The following is a 21,741-nucleotide window of genomic DNA, read 5'->3' as shown; positions in this document are numbered from 1 at the left end:
ATCATTTATTACCATGTCTGGACTTTATTCGGTTAGGAAGAGAGTCCAAAAGGTTGTGCGGATAGGTAGCATCCAGGTTAAGCCACTCGCCGAGGATTTGATCGCGTAATTCCACCAAACTGCGGGGATGCTGATTTCTGCATTTTACCCGCTGTTCCAACATGGCAATGGGGTTCAAGTCCAGTGATTCTGCACGCCAATGAAGATGTGATAGAGTGGGGGAGTGTTCATAAAACCAGTCATATATGCATCCAGCCCGATGAACTTTGCTGCTGACATCTTGAGAAACTGGGAGAATCAACAGCCTACTCGTCATGCAGATGTTGACTGAAAGGCAACACCTGATCATCCAGAATGTTTAAATAAATATGCTGATTCATGTGAGTGGTCAACTCAATGAGCACGCCCAATCCACGATATGAAAAACATCCCCAAAACATCATAGACCCAGCTCCAGCTTGATCCTGACCTTGCTCATATCCTAGATGAAATGCTTTATTTGACCTTCAGTGCACTTGACAACGTGAGTCGTTGGAATACAGGCAAAAAAGTTATTCATCAGATCACATTATGTTCCGCCAGTCAGCTACTGCCCACGTTCGATGATTGCTAGCCCAATGAAGACACACAGCTTTATGTGCCTGTGTGAGCAATGGTCTATTGTGAGGTGACAAGGCTCCAAATATTCATTGCATGCAGTTTCCATCTCAATGTTCTCTCACTAACAGGTTGGAATGGACCTTCATTCACTGATTGCAGCAATTCCTGTCAGGTTTGAAAGTGGTTTTGATTCACAAGCCGTGAAACGCGCCTCTTGTCCCTCTCAGTCAGGATCTTTTTCAGATTGCATAAAATGAATTTCATTATAAAGCCCGTATTGTCGTATGTTTACTTTAAAGGTATGGTCAAATGTTCAACCTTTACAATACTAAAAGTTTTATTATTTAATTATTTAAATAACATTTTTAAAAATGTAACGGAACATGTTTCATCTATCTTGTAGACATCATCAGCCGTAAAGTTTTAAGATCAAGTACAAAGGACAAGGACAAAAAAACACATAAAAATAATTCGGATTGCCGAATGTGTCAGTTACAATAGTGAAGAATGTGCTGGAATGTTCTGAGCATAACACTTGAATACTGTTAAAAGTGAAATTAAAAAATTGTACACATGAGATGATTCAGTAAAATTGGTATTAAAGTTCTTCTTGACTTGACTTGATGGTGCTGTGTTGACATACAGTATTCAGATGTGTCGGTAAAAACTGATAAGGAGCACAATGTTTAGTTTCAGTAGAATAAAGATGATCGATAAACATGTGATAAACATGAGTGAGGATTCCAGTAAAAAGATATTGAGATCGTCTTATTGGCGTGATGATTTTGACAATTCTTGTTAAGAAATTAGGCTGAATATCTGATCGTAATATTGTATGTAGAATGTGCAGTGGAGGGCCCTAGAATGAGAAAGACGGCTATTATTGACTTTAAAAGTAGGCAATTTTTTAAAGTATCTTGTAATACAAAAGAAGAATGAATGAAAATAAAATGCGGCACATCTGATTACTTACGTTCTCGCCTACCCAAGAATGACTAGCTTGGCGTGGTATGGATGTTTGTGGCTAATGTGTTGTTTTTTGTCCTTGTCCTTTGTGCTTGATCTTAAATAATAAAACTTTTAGTATTGTAAAGGTGGAACTTTTGACCATACCTTTAAAGTATATTTTTCAGATCACAATTCTGGCGTCATGTTTCGTGGTCATGTGTAGCACACCACTGCTTGTAGACAACAGTCCACTGTGATACACCAACAAATCCAGCAACTTCACGCACTGTATAGCCATGATTGCCCATTTTTGCCACTCTGTCATATCCATACATCTACCCATGTTGACGTACACTGTCTGCTTGAAACATCAATGTCTCACTGATCGCTACTGCATTGTTATGCTCACATAGAGGCAGTGTGCCTACGATCGAGCAAGGGACTTGTTTGCTGCGACATCTGTACAGGCTTAACAATCCAACTGTGCGTGCGCACTAGGGTGACTAATTTTTTTGTCTGGTAAACTAAGCTTATTTACTAGATATTGTTATGTATTCCTAAGCTCTGCTCCCAATGACGTATCACTACAGTGGTTCAAGTGTAAGAGAGGGCCAAGAGCCCAAACTTTTCCACCTACAAAGGCATAGTTAATTAATTAATTAATTAATTTGTAAACAGGAATACCCTCCCTGGTAAAACTATTTTGAACCCCAGCAATGCCACAAATAACAGTCTGGAATAGGGTTCGATGTGGCAGCCGTACTCACGTGACATACATGTCAGCGAGTTATTGCCTGATATGGTACTCAATCACACCCCAGAAAAAGATTGTTGGTCAGAAGATATGTATTGGGCAAGGTTACCTTATATTTATCATCTACATCCTATTACAGAGATATTAGCACATCAAGAAAAATACAAAATATCTGTATGCAGAGTCACTGACAAAAATGATAGTATGACTTGGTGCTACAGACCAGAGGACATCAAAAACAGCCGATACTCGTGGTCGCCTGTACCCAGGAAAATATTGGCAACATGCAAGAGTCGTATTCCCAAATGTTGGATGCGAGCGAGCCACACGTCCAAAGGTCAATGTGAAAGGGACCTGCCAGAGAGGAGTTTGCTTCCATTCAGGCAGCATTAATTGGAATACAAATAAAATATACAATCTGGTTTAATGAACAACATTCTCAGAAAAAAAAGCACAATACTACCCCTCTTCAAAAATAATTACCCATAAGACCATTCACGATTATGTATTACCGTATTTATGCGAATAATCCCCGCCGCCGAATAATGCCCGCATCCTAATTTTAGGAAGGCTCATTTTGACAAAAAAAAAAAAGCCAACATTGACGCAAATAAAATCCGCAACCCAATTTCATAACTCTTTTTTTAATATGCGGGGATTATTCACGTATATACGGTATTATTCACAACTGCGTACACAAACATCTAAAACAAACTTGTGAATATGTGAAATGAAGAAAAAAGAAACAATATTATAGCACAGTAAATTGTTGCTGTATATTATATATTCTTAAGCTCTGCTCCCAATGATGTATCACTGCAGCGGTTAAGTGTAAGAGGGGGCCAAGGAGCCCTATCTTCACCACTTACAAAGGCACAAAAAAAAAAAAAAACTAAACAAATAAATAATTTCAGAGAAATGCACCCTATTATCATCAGTAAGTTCTAACTATCCTGCAAATGATGCAAAAACCTACAAAAATTCAAAAAGAAAAAGGGCATTCAATATATTTTTTTTTTAAACTCCTTCAAAACAAAGTATATTTGTGGCCAACAACAACAACAACAAGGAATTACGCATAAACATAAAAAAACTTATTTACAGAAAAATTGCAGACAGAAACATATCTATTATATTAGAACTGTACACAGTAATTGTTGACAAATGCAGGGAAACTACATTTATTATATTTCCAAATAAATATAAAATCTGCTTCTATATAAATAGGTTGCAATTGTCAAACGCCAAAATATGATGCTCATAGTTACCAAAACACAAAGAGAAAGAGTATAGCAATATATTAATTCTAAAATATTTGCATTATTGTGCACAATGAGAATGGCACCTATGGTTCCTGGAGATAAGTGTCCTCTCTCATACATGTCGTTTGGCCAGCATAGCTAATTTTGGGTATTCATTTTCATGGCCACCTCTGCCCCCAGGAAATAACTTCTTTTGCAGCAATATTAACATCAACAGCTGCAGAAGTATATCTACTAACTATATCATTCCCTAAAGGAGCCCAATGCCATTCATCAAAATCTGAGTTAGACTTCATCTTTCTGACAGTTACTTAACAGTTACAAAAATTTTGTTATAATTTCATAGAAAAATTTAAGCTGTGTGATTCAACAGTAAGTGCTGAAATATCCCTTCTGACATTAACATAAACTGCTACTATCTCCACCGATAACACATTTAAATGGCCAAGAGGTGGCTATAGAAATGTCGCTGCCCTTACCACCACCAGCTTAAGGGACATAAAATAAAGTTCTCTCATTTTAGTATACTCACAGCCACACATTTAACCATCACCTTTTCATATCCTTCAGCTCTATTTTCATCTGTCAAATTAAAATCACCCATTAGAACTATCTTACCCTTGCTGTTGACCTTACTACTGCTATGTCACTCACTGTTTCATAAAATTTGTGAACTTCATCCTCATCTGCACCTTCACATCATGAACAGACTTGACTTAATTCCCTTCCCAATTTTTCCAACTTCTAAATCTACCCACATTATTCATTCATTTATGTGCCTAACAGAAACTATGTTGCATGCAATGGTATTTCTGATGAACAATCCTACCCCAGAATCTGCCCTTCCTTTTCTAACACCTGTAAAGAACCATTTATAATCACGTAACACATCTAGACGCAGCCTCTTTCCTGACTCAGACAGTTCTGCTTTCTTTCTTCCGTAAGACCCATTCATACTTATAACTCCCCATCGAAATCCAGTTTGGTCACAAGTTGTTTCCAAGAAGTCCTTCACCTGTCAAATAGAAGTGGAACTCCATTACTCTCATAGGTCCGAGGCTTTCTGAAAACATTCCGAGCATGCTCGATAAATTTTGTGAAGCAGGATGTAACCCTACTTACGCACAGTCCCAGTGAGAATCTCTCCATGTGTTAGGGACCACCAGTGTATTTTACAGTCCTAGTCACCTGAGCATAAGGAGGGCCACGACTCAGAATATGTCTGAGATGCCCGCATAGGAACTGGTATCCCGACTAAGTACCATGCACTAGGTCATTCAGCCATTACCCATGGTTCACAAACTAGGACGTGACAACAGTAACTCACACCACGAACCAAATTATTATTAATAATAATAATAATAATAATAATAATAATAATAATAATAATAATAATAATAATAATAATAAATAACAATAACAATAATAATACAATGAAAATTTGCACCCTAGTAGTTTGGATTCAAAGTAAAAGTGGAGGTCCCATATGCAATGGTATCAATAGTCTTTAAATATGATAGAACTATGATAAGGGTTATTCTGCCCGAAGGCAAGTCCGAACCTCCGCAGAGGTGTTCCTGAGCCGGAGTTTACGTGCGGTAGGATGGCCAGTTCCTTTCCGCTCCTCCATTCCCTTACCCCCCACCAACAGCACATGGCAACCCATCCAACTCCTGACCACGCCCAATGTTGCTTAACTTCGGAGGTCTCACGGGATCCGGTGTTTCAACACGGCTACGGCCGTTGGCGATAGAACTACAAGTGCTTTTAAAACACATGTTCTGAAACCCAAAATTTTAGGTAAAACATCAACTCATCAAGAAAAAGGTCCTGGACCCCTCCCGAAACAAGTTTCTAAATACATGCCTGTGCACAGAGTATTTCTTCCTCACTTAATTTATGAAATCCTATTTCAAGGCTGTTTCTTCACATATGTGCAAAACAATGTACGAGTAAATAACAAAGTTAGTGTGTATACGTTTTTTCCTTTATTCGTAACAAGTGAAATTATACAGCTTAATTTGATCACTCGTCCAAAGACAAGCTTATATACCGTACTTTGTTGTCCAATTGAAAAGCCTAAGAAACAAATACTGAAGCCTACTTTATACTCCAATTTGTTCATCTTCATTTTGGCCTCCCCCTGTCATTCTAAAACTCTCTGTTCAAGGTATGTCACTTTCGGGAACGATTTTTCGATACTGTTCTCCCATCAACTTGATTCTATATTTCTTCAGCAATGATATGAACTCTCCAAATGTCAGCTGCAACATTCTTCTGTAATGCCAGGTTTCAAACGCATATTTTGTTTCCTCCTTTCTTTCTTTCTTTCTTTCTTTCTTTCTTTCTTTCTTTCTTTCTTTCTTTCTTTCTGCATTTACATTGTTAGCTAATCAGCAAATTCATTTAAATTGAACTTTTCAATGTGATGTTTCTAGCACCATTTCATTCGACTGCATTCAACTGCCACCATTTTACATGTATTAATAAAAATGTATGCGTTTATTTATCTATCTATCTATCTATCTTGCAGTCTTGAAGACTGAAACCATTTCCATCGAACAACACTGATATTGGCTAATCAAGCAGTCGGGCCAATTATTGATGATGATTGTTGTTTAGAGGGGCCTAAAAACAAGGTCATTGGCCCCTAATGGTACATGGTGCAATGAAATAAAACAATAATTAAAACTAGTATCCACTGGTTAAAGTATAAAACGAATGCTGAAAAAAATGACCAATTCAAAACAATCAGTGGATCCAATTCACAATTCCTTCTTTTCCAAGATGATGCTTGTTATAAAGAGTGGTCCTAATAATCACTGGTAAAGCAGAACCATGGTGTTCCTCCTATAGTGGTACTAATCACAGGTAACACTCATGGTGCTCATCGCATGGGGGTACTAATAAAAGGTAATGCAGACCCATGGTATGTCACACATACCGGTAATGGCACCACTTGCAGGCAACACAGATCCATGGTGCTCCTCACATAGTGGGAGTAATCACGGGCGTCTGTATTCTCATTGTGTTCCTCACATAGCGGAACTAATCAGAGGCAACATATACCTTTGGTGTTCTTCATATGGTGGTACTATTCATAGGTGACGCAGACCCATTCTGAATACAGGGGAACCGACACATTCCATTGCAGCATAAGGCACCTTTTCCAGCATGGACATTAGTCCGCGCAGTCAAGTTCCTGCCGCCTCCGCCTCGGTGGGATACACATGATTGTACTGAACACAGACTAAGCCCAGACCCGTGATGTTCCTCATATAAGGTAGGTAAAGTCGATCCATGGTGTTCCTCACGTAATGGTACTAATCACAAATAGTCTCATGGTTCTAATTTTGTCATCCCCTGGTCGCCCCTTACAACAGGCATGGAATAATGTGGGTGTTTTCTTCACCTGTGTACCCCACCCACAGGGGGGTGGCCAATTACTTTATACTTGGCTACTTCAGAAACACAGCAAAACTACAACAGGGCACAGGACAGGTACAAATGTGCAGAGAGGATTCCTTTTATTTAATTGCTTACCATCCCACAGGTGACGCTGTGATAGAAAAAGGCGATAACTGGGAAGGGAACGGATGTGGCCTTAATACAAGCCCTGACATTTACCTATCGTAACTATAGAAAATCACAGAAAACCATATTTAGGGCTGTCAACTGTTGGGTTAGAATCAATCATTTCCCGAATGCAAGCTTAACCCTGGACAGGTGGCGCTCGTTGGTGCAATGTGGGAGGTGGCGTGGGGGACTTTCTGACCACTATGATTGAACTAGCTTTCATAACAAAATTACTAATTTTTATTCATTATACACTGACTTAGCAAATGTCATGGGATAGTCACCTAATAGCGTGTGGGGCCTCCTCTGGCCCTGCGAACTGCAGTGAGATGCCGTGGAAGTGAGTCGACAAGTCGCTGGTAGTCCTCTGGACGCAGCTGACACCAAATCGTATGCAGAGCGGCCGCCAATGCTGGTCTGTTTGTGGGTGCAGGATCCATGGCACGGAGCCTGCGTTCCAGGACATCCCAGATATGCTCGATAGGGTTGATATCGGGGCTCCTGGGTGGCCATGGCAGTCGTTGGACCTCCGCTGCATGTTCCTGGAACCATTCCCGGGCGACGTGGGAGCAATGAGGCAGCGCGTTATCATCTTGAAACACCGCAGAACCGCCTGGGTGCTGGAAGGCCAAAAATGGGTGGAGATGGTCTCCGAGCAGCTCAACATACCGCGTACCATTAAAGTCTCTTCCAGAACTAGAGCGCCCATTCCATACCAGGAAAATGCACCCCAGACCATAACAGAGACAACAGCGCCCTGAACCACACCTTTGAGGCAGGCGGGATCCATCGCTTCATGTGGTCTGCAACATACACGGTGCCTCCCATCGGCATGGTGCAGTTGAAATCGTGATTTGTCCGACCATATCACGTTACGCCATTGTTCCAGTGTCCATCCCTGGTGACTGGCGACAAACACGCGTCGTCGTGCCCGATGACGTTGAGTTAACGGTGACACCCGTGTGCGACGCCGGCTCCCATACCCCATAGAACCTATGTTCCTACGGATTGTCCACTGGGAGACATGTCTAGCACGGCCTGTGTTGAATTGAGCCGTGATTTGTTGCACGGTTGCCCGTCTGTCACTATTGACAATCCGTCTCAGATGTCGCCGGTCGCGGTCATCGGGGGTGGCTGGATGGCCGGTCGTTCGTCTGTTGTGGACGGTGACACCAGCATTCAACCGTTCACGATACACCCTGGACACGGTTGATCGTGTGAAGCCAAATTCCCGCACCACTTCCGAAATCGCACTTCCCATCCGTCGGGCAACGACCACCATACCCCGTTCGAACGGTGTCAGGTCACGACGACGTTCCATGTTACACCTGTCACATGCACAGCCACTGCTCACAAGGTCTCCTATACAACTGCCACTGGCACAGGGGGTGTGCGGTGCGCAGACAACACACCTGCACATCAGTGCTCCGCTATCCCATGACATTTAGTCAGTCAGTGTATACTGATGCATTAAATTTATTAACTCAATAGCATGATATTTTATCGAAAATAAATATATATATCCAATATTAATTAGCTTCACAACATATAAAAGTAAAAACATGTCATGCTTAGGAATAATTTTTACTAAACACATTATCTTGCATAATTCAGCTGACAGCCTTAGATCCTGCTAACTGTGTAAAGCTATTCCTGGTTGGTGGGGAGGGTTTCTTCCAAATTAATTGTGCTACCGGAAATAATTATCCTCTCCACGGCAATCCATTACCTTCATAAGTTATTCGTTTGCGAGTATAATTTCCCCTGACTCTTTCAGTTTCCAGGTTCGTACAGTTTACAATGAATTGCAACATATTATCATTCGTGAAAAAAATGCTCGAAGCTTCTTCAGGCAATGATGCACTTCTGGCTTCGAGTTTCACTCACAGTATATGAGTGACAATGTTGTGGGTTCGAGTACGCGAGTTTTTAACAGGAGGAACTTTTGTCCAGTTTGTAACGTCATACTTTCCTGTTGTGGTTCAAAACCGTTCATAAAGAGGTAAATCATCATCACTAATATTTAATTCTTCATTAGCGCTCTGTCGCGTATCACCGTTAGAGTCTACTACTACTAATAAATTCATCCTCACTCTCACTAAAACTTCCTCCTCCACAAACTGTAAAAGACATTTTTGCTATTTAGTTTTACGTCGCACCGACACGGATAGGTCTTATGGCGACGATGGGACAGGAAAGGCCTAGGAATGGGAAGGAAGCGGCCGTGGCCTTAAGGTACAGCCCCAGCATTTGCCTGGTGTGAAAATGGGAAACTACGGAAACCCATCTTCAGGGCTGCCGACAGTGGGATTCGAACCCACTATCTCCCGGATGCGAGCTCACAGCTGCGCGCCCCTAACCGCACGGCCAACTCGCCCGGTGTTGTAAAAGACGTAACACCCTTGCCTCATACTCTTGATAAATCATTTCAGCGATAAGGGATTGGCCGAATGAATTCCTAAGATTATTACAAAATAAGTCACTGGGTACACTCAACACTGCTGCTGGTGTAGCCTACTTCCGACGAACGGGACTGGTGGCGCGGGGTCTAACGAGACACTTTATTGCACCGCTAGGCAATAATCCCTCTTTCTAAGAATGTACACCCTTCACTACAATGCCACTGACCTCGCACAAAAGTCAAGAAATTTGAGGAGACGAATGTGGCAGCCAAGGTCTCTAAGTTTAAAATAAGCGCAATCGAACAAAATAAATTTACGCCAGGTCACAAAATACCCCGCGCCACCATTCGCGGGTTAATGCTACTCAACCCGTACCGTGTAGCCAATTAGCTCGGTTTGTGCAGAAGAAAGAAGAGAAGGGAGAAAAGGGAAACAGATCTTGATGCTTTTTTTTCTTTTTTCTTTTTTTGCAAAAATAAGCAATATCACTGAAGACTTTCTTGGAATCCGGATGAATCAAAGAAACTATTGATAGGCCCATAGTGATTTCAGAATTCGCTGATCCAAATATTTATACTCGGAGGACTTTGAATTCTGGAGTATTACCGGCGAGTACTTGACCTCATCCTTACGAACAATGAGTTGACTACAGGAACTATGGACCACAAAGCGCAGGTAAAAAAAAAAAAAGAGCGGGGAACGGAAGCGAGTGTGTGATGACAATACTGTCTTGATGGGCCTGAAAGTGCACGCAGCTGGCACACCTGGCGCATGACGACACCACCCGATTAACAGACCACCTCCCGCTACATCGCAGCGCAAGGCACAGATATACTGTAGGCAGTACTGCACGAGCCTGGGAGGTGATTCAAGATTGGCTCATTCCCACGCGCGTCACGTTCACAGATAAGTAAACCATTTCATCGTATCAGCGTGGATAGGCTGACAACACTGTTTCGAAGCAACGCGCAGGAGTGAAAGGCTATGAAGTACCAAAACGTTTACGTTAGAGTGCCACTAAATGCTATTTACTTTTAAAATTAGCATAATTAAAGCTAAATATATCTGGGATTGCTATGAAGGACCACCCCTTTATCTCTTGTCATGGCAGTTCAACAAATAACTTACACGAATTTTACTCAAATATATTCCCCTAGCCTTCCTTCCTTCCTTCCTTCCTTCCTTCCTTCCTTCCTTCCTTCCTTCCTACCACTTTCCACGCCACTGCACAGGATGATGTCGCTCCGTGTTGAATAATTTTGCAGCCTAAGCAGAATGAAACCGTACCGCCAAGTCTCGAATTCAAAGATATTCAAACAGAGGTTTCCGGGCATCATGCACAGAGCAGCGATGTTGGTTACCTGAATTCTATTTCATGCGTGTTAAGGGAACAGCTTTCGAGCACTTTAAAATAGCTCGAGAATTTCTCTCCATTTTCTTATAAACGCAGTGTTCGACGTATAACTTCACACTCTAATGTTCTAGTTAACTACTTTGTTCTCCAGCGCAGCTGATATAGGCCTACGTCCAATTACCCATTTTATTTGGCCCCTAGGCAGCAATACCTGGAAGTAGTTATAGTTACTCCTCTATACACATGGTTTAACAAGTGCTACTTATGTTCAGAGTTCGAGACATTTCGTAAACAGAGAAGTGACTAGAAAAGGGTATGGAAAATACACGAATCCTTTCCTCATACGTACATATTATGAAGGGTATGGCTACAAGCATTTTAAATATAAAGGTATTCGGTAACATTATAGATAGAACTGATCGGACGCAGAGATAGAGAGATTTTTAACAACAAAAATGCCAGGATAACTAACCTCTTTGGTCCAGGGTCCCTTTACAAGTTCAGGGTTGACTACTTTCTGCCATCGCTGCTGACACTGCACATCTGAACGATCTGCGAAGTGGCGAGCTATTATTTCCCAACGCTCCTGAAATTCCTCCACCAAAAGCTTCAATCTGACGTCCTGCAACATTTAAAATGTACACATGAGAAGAACATTTTTATCAATTAACAAATTGCTACGACGTAGCGAATTCAAAGCATAATACTGCCTAATGGCGTCAGTATTACCCACACAACTTGAATAGTGTGTGCGTAAGACATATTTGGGTTTATGCAGTGTGAATGATACAACTGTAGTACAGATCCCTTAATACCCTTGAGGTTTTGCGAGGAACTTAGTTCCACAATTAAAAACATGACCATATTATTAATAATATTAGCGTAGCATAACTTCAATAATAATGGTATTATTTTTACGTCCCACTAACTACTCTTACGACTCATTTGAGCATCTTCAAATTCCACCGGATTGAGCCAAGATCGAACCTGCCAAGTATGGGTCAGAAGGCCAGCGCCTCAACCGTCTGAGCCACTTAAATTTTCGGCTCCTTATAACCGAAGGAAAACAATTGCATTAAAAAAGTCATCGCTATCTTCGGTGTAGGTTTCGTAGTGTTTAGTACTATTACCTTCCTCGAGAAGAAAGTTATTCCCAACAACGAAATATCACGCATTTCTTCCTCCTACGAGGAAGACACCAGAAGGGATGAAATTTCTTTCTTGCATCTGGAATGAACACATTTGTTTCAAGTTTCAGTCGAGCAATTACGATCATTTCCGTTTGACGCCTATCCCGGCTCAGTCCGGTGGCATTTGAGGGTGTTCAGAGACGCCACTCTCACGCCGGTACATTTACTGGCACGTGAAATAACTCCTGCGGGCCAATTTCCCGACATCTCTGAGTCATCAAACATCGTAAAAGTGTTCTTTTGCCATTTGTTTTACGTCGCATCGACACAGATAGGTCTTACAGCGACGATGGGGAAGGGAAGGGAAGGGAAGGGAAGGGAAGGGAAGGGAAGGGAAGGGAAGGGAAGGGATTGGGAAGGGATTGGGAAAGAAACGACCGTGGTCTTAAGATACAGTCCTAGCATTTGTCTGGTGTGAAAATGGGGAAACAGCGAAAACAATTTTCTGGGCTGCCGACATTGGAGTTCGAACCTATCATATCCCGAACGCAAGCTCACAGCTACATGACCCAAACCGCGCGAACTTGATCGGCTGTAAAAGTAGTTAATGAATGGTACGTAAAACATTATTATTATTATTATTATTATTATTATTATTATTATTAACAACACATGATTTCCTTGATCTTTTTACCCTGAAATTTGGGAACTCTTATACCTAGTAGTACACACGAAATAACTGCTCATGAAAGAATTGAGTGAATTCCAATGCGCGGTATTAATATTACAGCAGTTTGTTGTTGAGATATTTGAAATATCAAAATGATGTTATAGTTTATTACGTCCCACTAACTACTTTTTAACGGTCTTACAAAACGCTGAGGTGCCGGAATTTTGTCCCGCAGGAATTCTTTAACGTGCCAGTAAATCTACCTACACGGGGCTGACGTATTTGAGCACCTTAAAATACCACCGGACTTCGCCAGGATCAAACCTGCCAAGATGGGGTCAGAAGACCAGTGCCTCAACCGTCTAAGCCACTCAGTCCGGCTCAAAAGATGAATTCGGGCTGCTGATTTGAAAGCAAGGGTATTTAGGAAAAAGTTTGCGAACCATGTGACCTTGCCGCGGTGGGGAGGCTTGCGTGTCCCAATGATGCAGGTAGCCGAGCCGCAGGTGCAACAATATCGGATGGGTATCTGTTGAGAGACCAGACTAACGAATGGTTCATCGAAAGGGGGGTAGCAGCCTTTCGGTAGTTGCAAGGGCGGCAGTCTAGATGATTGACTGATAAGGCCTTGTAATAATACTCAACATGGCTTAGCTGTGTTGATACTGCTACACGGCTGAAAGCAACGGGAAACTACAGCCGTAACTAACTCCCGAGGACATGCAGCTCTCTCTGTATGAATGATGTACTGATGATGGCTTCCTCCCGGGTAAAATATTCCGGAGGTAAACTAGTCCCCCATTCGGATCTCCGGGTGGGGACTACACGAGAGGGGGCGATCATCAGGAAGATGGATACTGACATTCTGCGAGTCGGAGCGCGGAATGTTAGAAGTTTTAATCGTTGTGGTAGGTTAAAGAATCTGAAAAGGGAGATGGATAGGCTAAAGTTAGATGTAGTTGGTATAAGTGAAGTACGTTGGCAGGAAGAACAAGATTTTTGGTCAGGCGACTACCGAATTATCAACACAAAATCAAACAGGGGAAATGCAGGAGTTGGTTTAATAATGAATAAGAAAATAGGGCAGCGGGTAAGCTACTACGACCAGCATAGTGAAAGAATTATTGTCGTCAAGATAGACACCAAACCAATGCCCACCACAATAGTGCAGGTCTATATGCCTACTAGTTCTGCGGATGATGAAGAAATCGAAAGAATATACGAGATAGAAGATTTAATACAATATGTAAAAGGTGACGAGAATCTAAGGGAGACTGGAATGCAGTGGTAGGCCAAGGAAGAGAAGGTAGTACAGTAGGAGAATTTGGATTGGGACAAAGGAACGAAAGAGGAAGTCGGCTGGTTGAATTCTGCACTGATCATAATTTAGTCCTTGCCAATACTTGGTTCAAACACCACAAACGACGGCTGTATACGTGGACGAGACCTGGAGACACTGGAAGGTATCAAATAGACTTCATTATGATTAGGCAGAGATTCAGAAACCAGGTGTTGGATTGCAAAACTTTCCCAGGAGCAGACGTGGACTCTGACCACAACTTGTTGGTCATGAAATGCCATCTGAAGTTGAAGAAATTGAAGAAAGGAAAGAATGCAAAAAGATGGGATCTAGACAAGTTGAAAGAAAAGAGTGTGAGGGATTGTTTCAAGGAACATGTTGCACAAGGACTAAATGAAAAGGCCGAAGGAAACACTATAGAGGAAGAGTGGAAAGTCATGAAAAATGAAGTCAGTAGGGCTGCTGAAGAAATGTTAGGAAGGAAGAAAAGATCAACTAAGAATCAGTGGATAACTCAGGAGATACTAGACCTGATTGATGAACGACGAAAATACAAGAATGCTAGAAATGAAGAGGGCAGAAAAGAATACAGGCGATTAAAGAATCAAGTGGATAGAAAGTGCAAGGTAGCTAAGGAAGAATGGCTGAAGGAGAAGTGCAGGGATGTCGAAGGCTGTATGGTCCTGGGAAAGGTAGATGCTGCACACAGGAAAATCAAGGAAACCTTTGGAGAAAGGAAATCTAGGTGTATGAATATTAAGAGCTCAGATGGAAAGCCACTTCTAGGGAAAGAAGACAAAGCAGAAAGATGGCAGGAGTATATCCAACAGTTGTATGAAGGTAAAGATGTAGATAATTTGGTTCTGGAACATGAAGAGGCTGTTGATGCTGATGAAATGGGAGACCCAATTTTGAGGTCAGAGTTTGACAGAGCTGTGAGTGACCTCAATAGGAACAAGGCACCTGGAATTGATGATATTCCCTCTGAATTACTGACTGCCTTAGGAGAAACCAGCATGGCAAGGTTATTTCATTTAGTGCGTAAGATGTATGAGACAGAAGAAGTCCCATCCGATTTTCGGAAGAATGCTGTTATACCTATTCCCAAGAAAGCCGGTGCTGACAGGTGTGAAAACTACCGCACCATTAGTTTAGTATCTCATGCCTGCAAAATTTTAACACGTATTATTTACAGAAGAATGGAAAAACAAGTTGAAGCTGAGTTGGGAGAAGATCAATTTGGCTTCAGAAGAAATGTAGGAACACGTGAAGCAATCCTGACTTTACGTCTGATCTTAGAGGATCGAATCAAGAAGGACAAGCCCACGTACATGGCGTTCGTAGATCTAGAAAAGGCATTCGATAATGTTGATTGGACCAAGCTATTTATGATTCTGAAGATGATAGGGATCAGATACCGAGAACGAAGAATTATCTACAATCTGTATAAAAATCAATCTGCAGTGATAAGAATCGAGGGCTTTGAAAAAGAAGCAGCAATCCAGAAAGGAGTGAGGCAAGGCTGCAGTTTGTCCTCTCTCCTTTTCAATGTTTACACAGAACAGGCAGTAAAGGAAATCAAAGAGAAATTTGGAAAGGGAATCACAGTCCAAGGAGAGGAAATCAAAACCTTGAGTTTTGCCGATGATATTGTTATTTTATCTGAGACTGCAGAAGATCTCGAGAAGTTGCTGAATGGTATGGATGAAGTCTTGGGTAAGGAGTACAAGATGAAAATAAATAAGTCGAAAACAAAAGTAATGGAGTGCAGTCGAACGAAGGCAGGTGATGCAGGAAATATTAGATTAGGGAATGAAGTCTTGAAGGAAGTAGATGAATATTGTTACTTGGGTAGTAAAATAACTAACGATGGCAGAAGTAAGGACATAAAATGCAGACTAGCACAAGCAAGGAAGAGCTTTCTTAAGAAAAGAAATTTGCTCACTTCAAATATTGATATCGGAATTAGAAAGATGTTTTTGAAGACGTTCGTGTGGAGCGTGGCATTGTATGGAAGTGAAACATGGACGGTAACTAGCTCTGAAAGAAAGAGAATAGAAGCTTTTGAAATGTGGTGTTACAGAAGAATGCTGAAGGTGAGATGGATAGATCGAATCACGAATGAAGAGATACTGAATCGAATTGGTGAGAGGAGATCGATTTGGCTAAATTTGACGAGAAGAAGAGAGAGAATGATAGGACACATCTTAAGACACCCAGGACTTGTTCAGTTGGTTTTTGAAGGAAGTGTAGGTGGTAAGAACGGTAGGGGTAGACCAAGGTATGAATATGACAAGCAGATTAGAGCAGATGTAGGATGCAATAGTTACGTAGAAATGAAAAGGTTAGCACAGGATAGGGTGGCTTGGAGAGCTGCATCAAACCAGTCTATGGACTGATGACTCAAACAACAACAACAATTTGAAATACTGCTCAATGATGAGAAATACTGTGAGAAGAAAGCCCACTTATTTACCACTAATGCAGTATATCCCGATAGGTTTCCCGCCAACATGAAGAATGTGAGGTGGACAGAGCAGCTGTTCGTAGGTTTACTCTTCCGTTCAGTCCCGTTTGTAATATATCCTTGCCCTCTCCACTTCGTGAAAACTGCGTGCGTTTCCTGTCCAAAGCCTACTGCACCGACTCCTTAACAAGATTGTCCTTATCTGTAATTCGCCACAGAGCTTGGAACAGAAGCTGAAAACGCATGTCTTCCACTTTTATATTGTATGAAGTATACATCATCCTTTTTACACTATAATCCTGCATTTTCAATGACTAGTGCAAACGTAGGACTGAGGTACACAGCGAACGTCCATTATTGTTTTCAGATAATTTGCCAGATATCCATAGTCCCTCAATAGAATTCATAATATTATAATAATATTATATATTATATATATTATATATATTATATAATATATTATATTATATATATTATATTATATTATAATAATATTTATAATATAATATTCATAATATAATATTATTCAGGCCAGATTAGTATTCATCGCAGATAAAAAGGAAGAACAAACCCACTCAGTAAATCCAACAGGCCACCTCTATTTAAAATGTTAGCATGGTAAAGTCATTATGTGCTAAATTCTTATTGTAATAAAGCGGCATATTTTAAGCAGGCCTATTTCTTATGTAATATAAATATACAGTAATTGCCACCCTCTCCTCACTCGTCCTATAGAAGTGATTGCAGCAATATTCACACTACCTGTTTATCTTCAGTTAGTTGTTGCTCGTCTTGTTCTGTGTAGCACAGTCCGAACAGAAATGGATAATGCATAGGATTTTTAATTCCCTACGTTATACAGAATTAGAATGACAGCCGGCAGGTTCGAACATGTCTTTTCGCCAGCTGAAAGCGGCAAGTAGCATCCATCAGCTGTGAATGCGCCTCTAAACTCGAGGCTCACGAGGGATCTCCCCTCTTGTACGCCAACAATGAACACCAGCTGAAGCTTGAGATGTACAGTTAGTAACAAAGGTACAGGCATCCAGTTATTCTCTTGCATTTTTAGTTAATATAAATAGACATGAATACGAAATAACCTCACTATATCTAAATGAGAGGCGGCAAGATGGGAGTATCTATAGCATAAGCCCGTCGGAAATTCACAATTAGAGCGAGAAGTAGATTAGATACAAAGGAAAAATGAAAGTACCGGTGCAATGTAACAGCATAATATGCAGGTTAAACAGGTCCAAAATCCAATATTTTTCATACCGATTACACTAACTGAGGAAATAGGGAATCTGCATCTAAACTTATTTGGTTAGTGGTTTATTCACTAATACAGTACAAGACCACGATTTTCAGCGACATAAGGATGGGAAAGGGCAAGGACAGCATGAGTAAGAATGTAGCGGCCATGGCCTTCACTAATGTATAGCCCCAGCTGGATATAAACTGTTGTGAAGTACCTATCAAACAAATGTTACCCTTCCTGTTCAAGTTTGCGTGTCTTCCTAAACACAGTGAATCACAAACACACAGCTAAAAATACGTGCGACAGGAAAAATGGACTGGTAATATTACGTAAAATTTCAATAACGATACATTCTGGCACACTAATGGGGATGCTTCAAAGCATTTCAGATAATGTGACGTTTTAAGAGGTTTCTAATTAGAAACTAATTTTTCCACGTTCCTAATTTGACACCGTCCACAAAATGCATACTGTTGTTTAATTTCCTTCTATCATTAGAACTGGAAATACACATACACACTATTTTTATCGAATTAAAATTATTAAAACATTTTCAGAGGCTTGCAGACTGAACGATGGAAGGCATAACAGTATATAATGAAGTATGTATGTATGTATGTATGTATGTATGTATGTATGTATGTATGTATGTATGTATGGGCATGACTAAGAGAACTGAGGGTGTCAATTTACAGAGGAACCTGTACAAATGCACGAACTATTCGTTAAAAATTAAATTTTCATTAGTAAACCTGATCGTATGAATGTTTTGCAGCAATACTGACAATCGGAATGGAAGTTCCCTTTTGCTAATGGCTTGAAGTCGCACTTACTCCGGTAGGTTTTCGGCGACAACTGGTTAGGAAAGGGCTAGGACTGGGACTAGGAAAGAAGCGAGTGGTTAGGGAACGGCTAGGACCGGGACAACGAAATAAGCGGCCGCGTACTTCCAGCTCCAGTATTTGCCTGGCGTGAAAATTCGAAACTACTGAAAATCCCATTCGAAGCTGCCGATGGTGTGGTACGAACTCATTGTTTCATAATAATGACAGCTTAAAGCTATTCTACCACTACCGCGCAGCCAATTTGCTCTGTGGCAATTCCCTTTATGTATGTTATAAGCTGTGTAAGCATGGTATTTATACTGACGCCTTTCTAGTGGACTTCGAAATTTGCCATGGCGGTGATGTAGTAACTTCACCACGCTTTGATTTACGAGAATTACATTTGCTGTTTGCTGATCAGCTCTTAACTCGTTTATATTTTGCAGCATTGTCCTTTCAAAACATAGAAGCATTTCTAATGCTCAATTGTTCAGCATACTTGAGTAGATTTGTTTTAGTGAAGTTGAGATTAACTTTTCTCGCAGTTTCAATCTGCACATTACACATCTGCCGCATCCGCAGCAAATAAAGCAAGATTATTTTACTGTACTACCGATTAACTTTTCTCGCAGTTTCAAGCTGCACATTACACATTTCCCACATCCGCAGCAAATAACGCAAGATTATTTTATTGTACTCCCTTCTGTGCCTCTAAAGGAGTCTTCTTAAGTTTATAAGGTTTTGCTGATCATTTTGTTTACTTCATACTGTTATACTGTAACGGTTCAAATCCCGTTACAAGATGATATCTGTATTTTATTATTGTATGATTTTATCTGTATTTTATTATTATTATTATTATTATTATTATGTCAGTATTATTATTATGTTATCTGTGATATTGTACTATTATTGTAATTATCCGTTTTATTCAATTTTGCAATTGCCTGTTGCTTGCAAGATTGCACTTAGATGTATACATATATACGTATGTGTAGTATAACACTCAATACCTGTACAGTGAGAATTGTTGTATATATCAGAGATTGGAAGTGACGTTGTTATATTGCGACACCACTGGCGATTCTGCCAAGTCATCGCCGCGCCTTGGCTACGTCATTGTATTTATTTAGCAATGCGCGCACGGACTCGTCGCCGCGGGGCTATTTCACCACTGTGTGTAATATCTGTCGCGTAGGTGGGAGTATGTCATTGTTATTTCTGGAGATTACGTAGTTGTGTCAACCAACGTCTATATAAGGTGGATGCACATTGTAGCGTCAGTCATTACTTATACGGATGCAGTACAGTGAAGTAGTCTACTAGATCAAGAGGCCTTAGGTGGTCAGCCAACGAGTGTGAACGAGAGATGGAGAAGACTCAGTGAGCCATTAATTATTGGTCATTGAGAGAGTGAGACCAAATGGTTGGTCCGTCACTTAGTGGAAGACGCAGACGCAAGGCTTACCAAGGAGTCAGAGAGGGCAACCCTGGACCTGCCAAGAGGTCATACCATATTGACTTACAAAGAAGTCAGATGATATGGAGAAGAAGCAGTCGCAAGGATGTATCACCACGTTAGGCGTGACACATCTACAGTAAACACCACAGCAATGGATTACGTCGTAATTACACTCAAAGTGTTGAAGGTACAGTCAAGTGAATCAGTGAGGGAAATATTTCGTATAAATTGTTAAATGTCCGGTCAAGAAGAATTCAAATTCATGCCTAGTTTCTTTCAGTTGCAATGTCATAATTTCATATTCTCATCTGTTTTATCGCAACAAGACTCACTATTTTTTGATATATTATTTAAAGAATATATATTGTTCTATCAAACGAATTCATAGTTTCATTTCATTGACAGTAAAATATCTTAACCTCAAAATTAATGGGGAAACCGAACGCCAATCTCCTTTTCCCAGAACTTATATGGTATGTTGTCAAAAGTAAGCTTATTACCCCACACCCTAGAGATAGTCAAGAGTCTCATTCTATTATTGCTGTACTGAGTGACAGCTGGCGCCCTTCAAATAACGTATGTGTAAGTAAGCAGGTAACAAGTAAGGGTGAGTACAGGGTTCGACGAGTGTGTATTTTATTTAATGAATGTTAATTTTCAGATTTTCCATTATAAATGCAGATATTCATAATTTCCAATATAAATGCAGATTAACATATGTTGTAAAATAAGATTAGTAGTAAGGAAAATCTCAATACCTACTACTAGAACTATAAATATTTATTTTGTTTATATACAAACATCTTCATTATAGACAGTTATGACTTGTCTAATCCCTTTAAGTACCTTGAACCAAGAACTCATTCTACCATCAATTCTCACTGCAGCCCAATTGCCAACATAAATGCCTTTGATTGATTTTAATAATCTACCTTTAATTCCATAGTCCCCAGTGTGGTGAACATCTTTTCGCTTGGTACCCTGTCATATGCTTTCTCTAGATCTACAAAACATGAACACAACTGTCTACTCCTCTCCTAGCATTTTTCAGTTACCTGGCGCATACTCAAAATCTGACCCTGACAGCCCCTCTGTGGTCTGAAACCACGCTGGTTATCAATTTCCTCTCAAACACTAATCGCACCCTCCCTTCCAAGATGCCAGTGAATACTTCGCCCGGTATACTGATCAATGAGATACCTCAGTAGTTATTGCAATCCTTCCTATTCACTTTCTTACACGCTAGTGTCCAAAAGTTAAGCATAATCACTAAACGAGGCCATACCGCCTGTTAGGAATGTCAGACGTATTGCTGAACAAACGGAACTGATTCACACACCATGTCACAAAACTTGTCCAAAAAAAAAAAAAGTTGTCAAAAAGGTTATGATAGCTAAGGTACACATTTGACAACAACTAACAAAATTTGTCAATGTCTTCTACAACAAAATATGCTGTTAATAGGGTGTATGGTTACCCCTAACGGCCACACATGATTTGCAACGACGTGGCATGCTCTCTGTCAGATGGTCCAAGAGCTCTTGTGGCAGTCGATCCCATTCCTATGAAAGGGAAATGAGGAGGGAGGTCTTGGAGGGTCCTTGGTGGAGGCTGACAGGATGCAATTCGCCTCTCCAATGCATCCCAGGCATGTTCTATAGGATTCAGATCAGCAGACTTAGCTGGCCAGTCTATGCGATGAATGTCTTCCCCAGCCAGAAATTCTTCCACCAG

At 40.7% G+C, this 21,741-nt stretch overlaps 1 protein-coding gene across 3 annotated transcripts in view; it reads right to left on the bottom strand.

The window, feature by feature from the left end:
• LOC136863459 (myb-related protein A) overlaps positions 1-21,741 on the bottom strand; it is a 289,002-nt gene that overhangs the window by 141,799 nt on the left and 125,462 nt on the right. For all 3 annotated transcript variants that reach the window (XM_068226482.1, XM_068226481.1, XM_068226483.1), the window contains exon 3: positions 11,369-11,518. In XM_068226482.1, the coding sequence (XP_068082583.1) occupies positions 11,369-11,518 (150 nt within the window). The remainder of the gene's footprint in view (positions 1-11,368; positions 11,519-21,741) is intronic.

The sequence above is a fragment of the Anabrus simplex genome, chromosome 2 (assembly GCF_040414725.1).
Source record: "Anabrus simplex isolate iqAnaSimp1 chromosome 2, ASM4041472v1, whole genome shotgun sequence".
Classification (NCBI taxonomy): Eukaryota; Metazoa; Arthropoda; class Insecta; order Orthoptera; family Tettigoniidae; genus Anabrus; species Anabrus simplex.
Note: the sequence above shows the minus strand (reverse complement) of the source record. Positions and strands in the feature narration are given on the sequence as shown.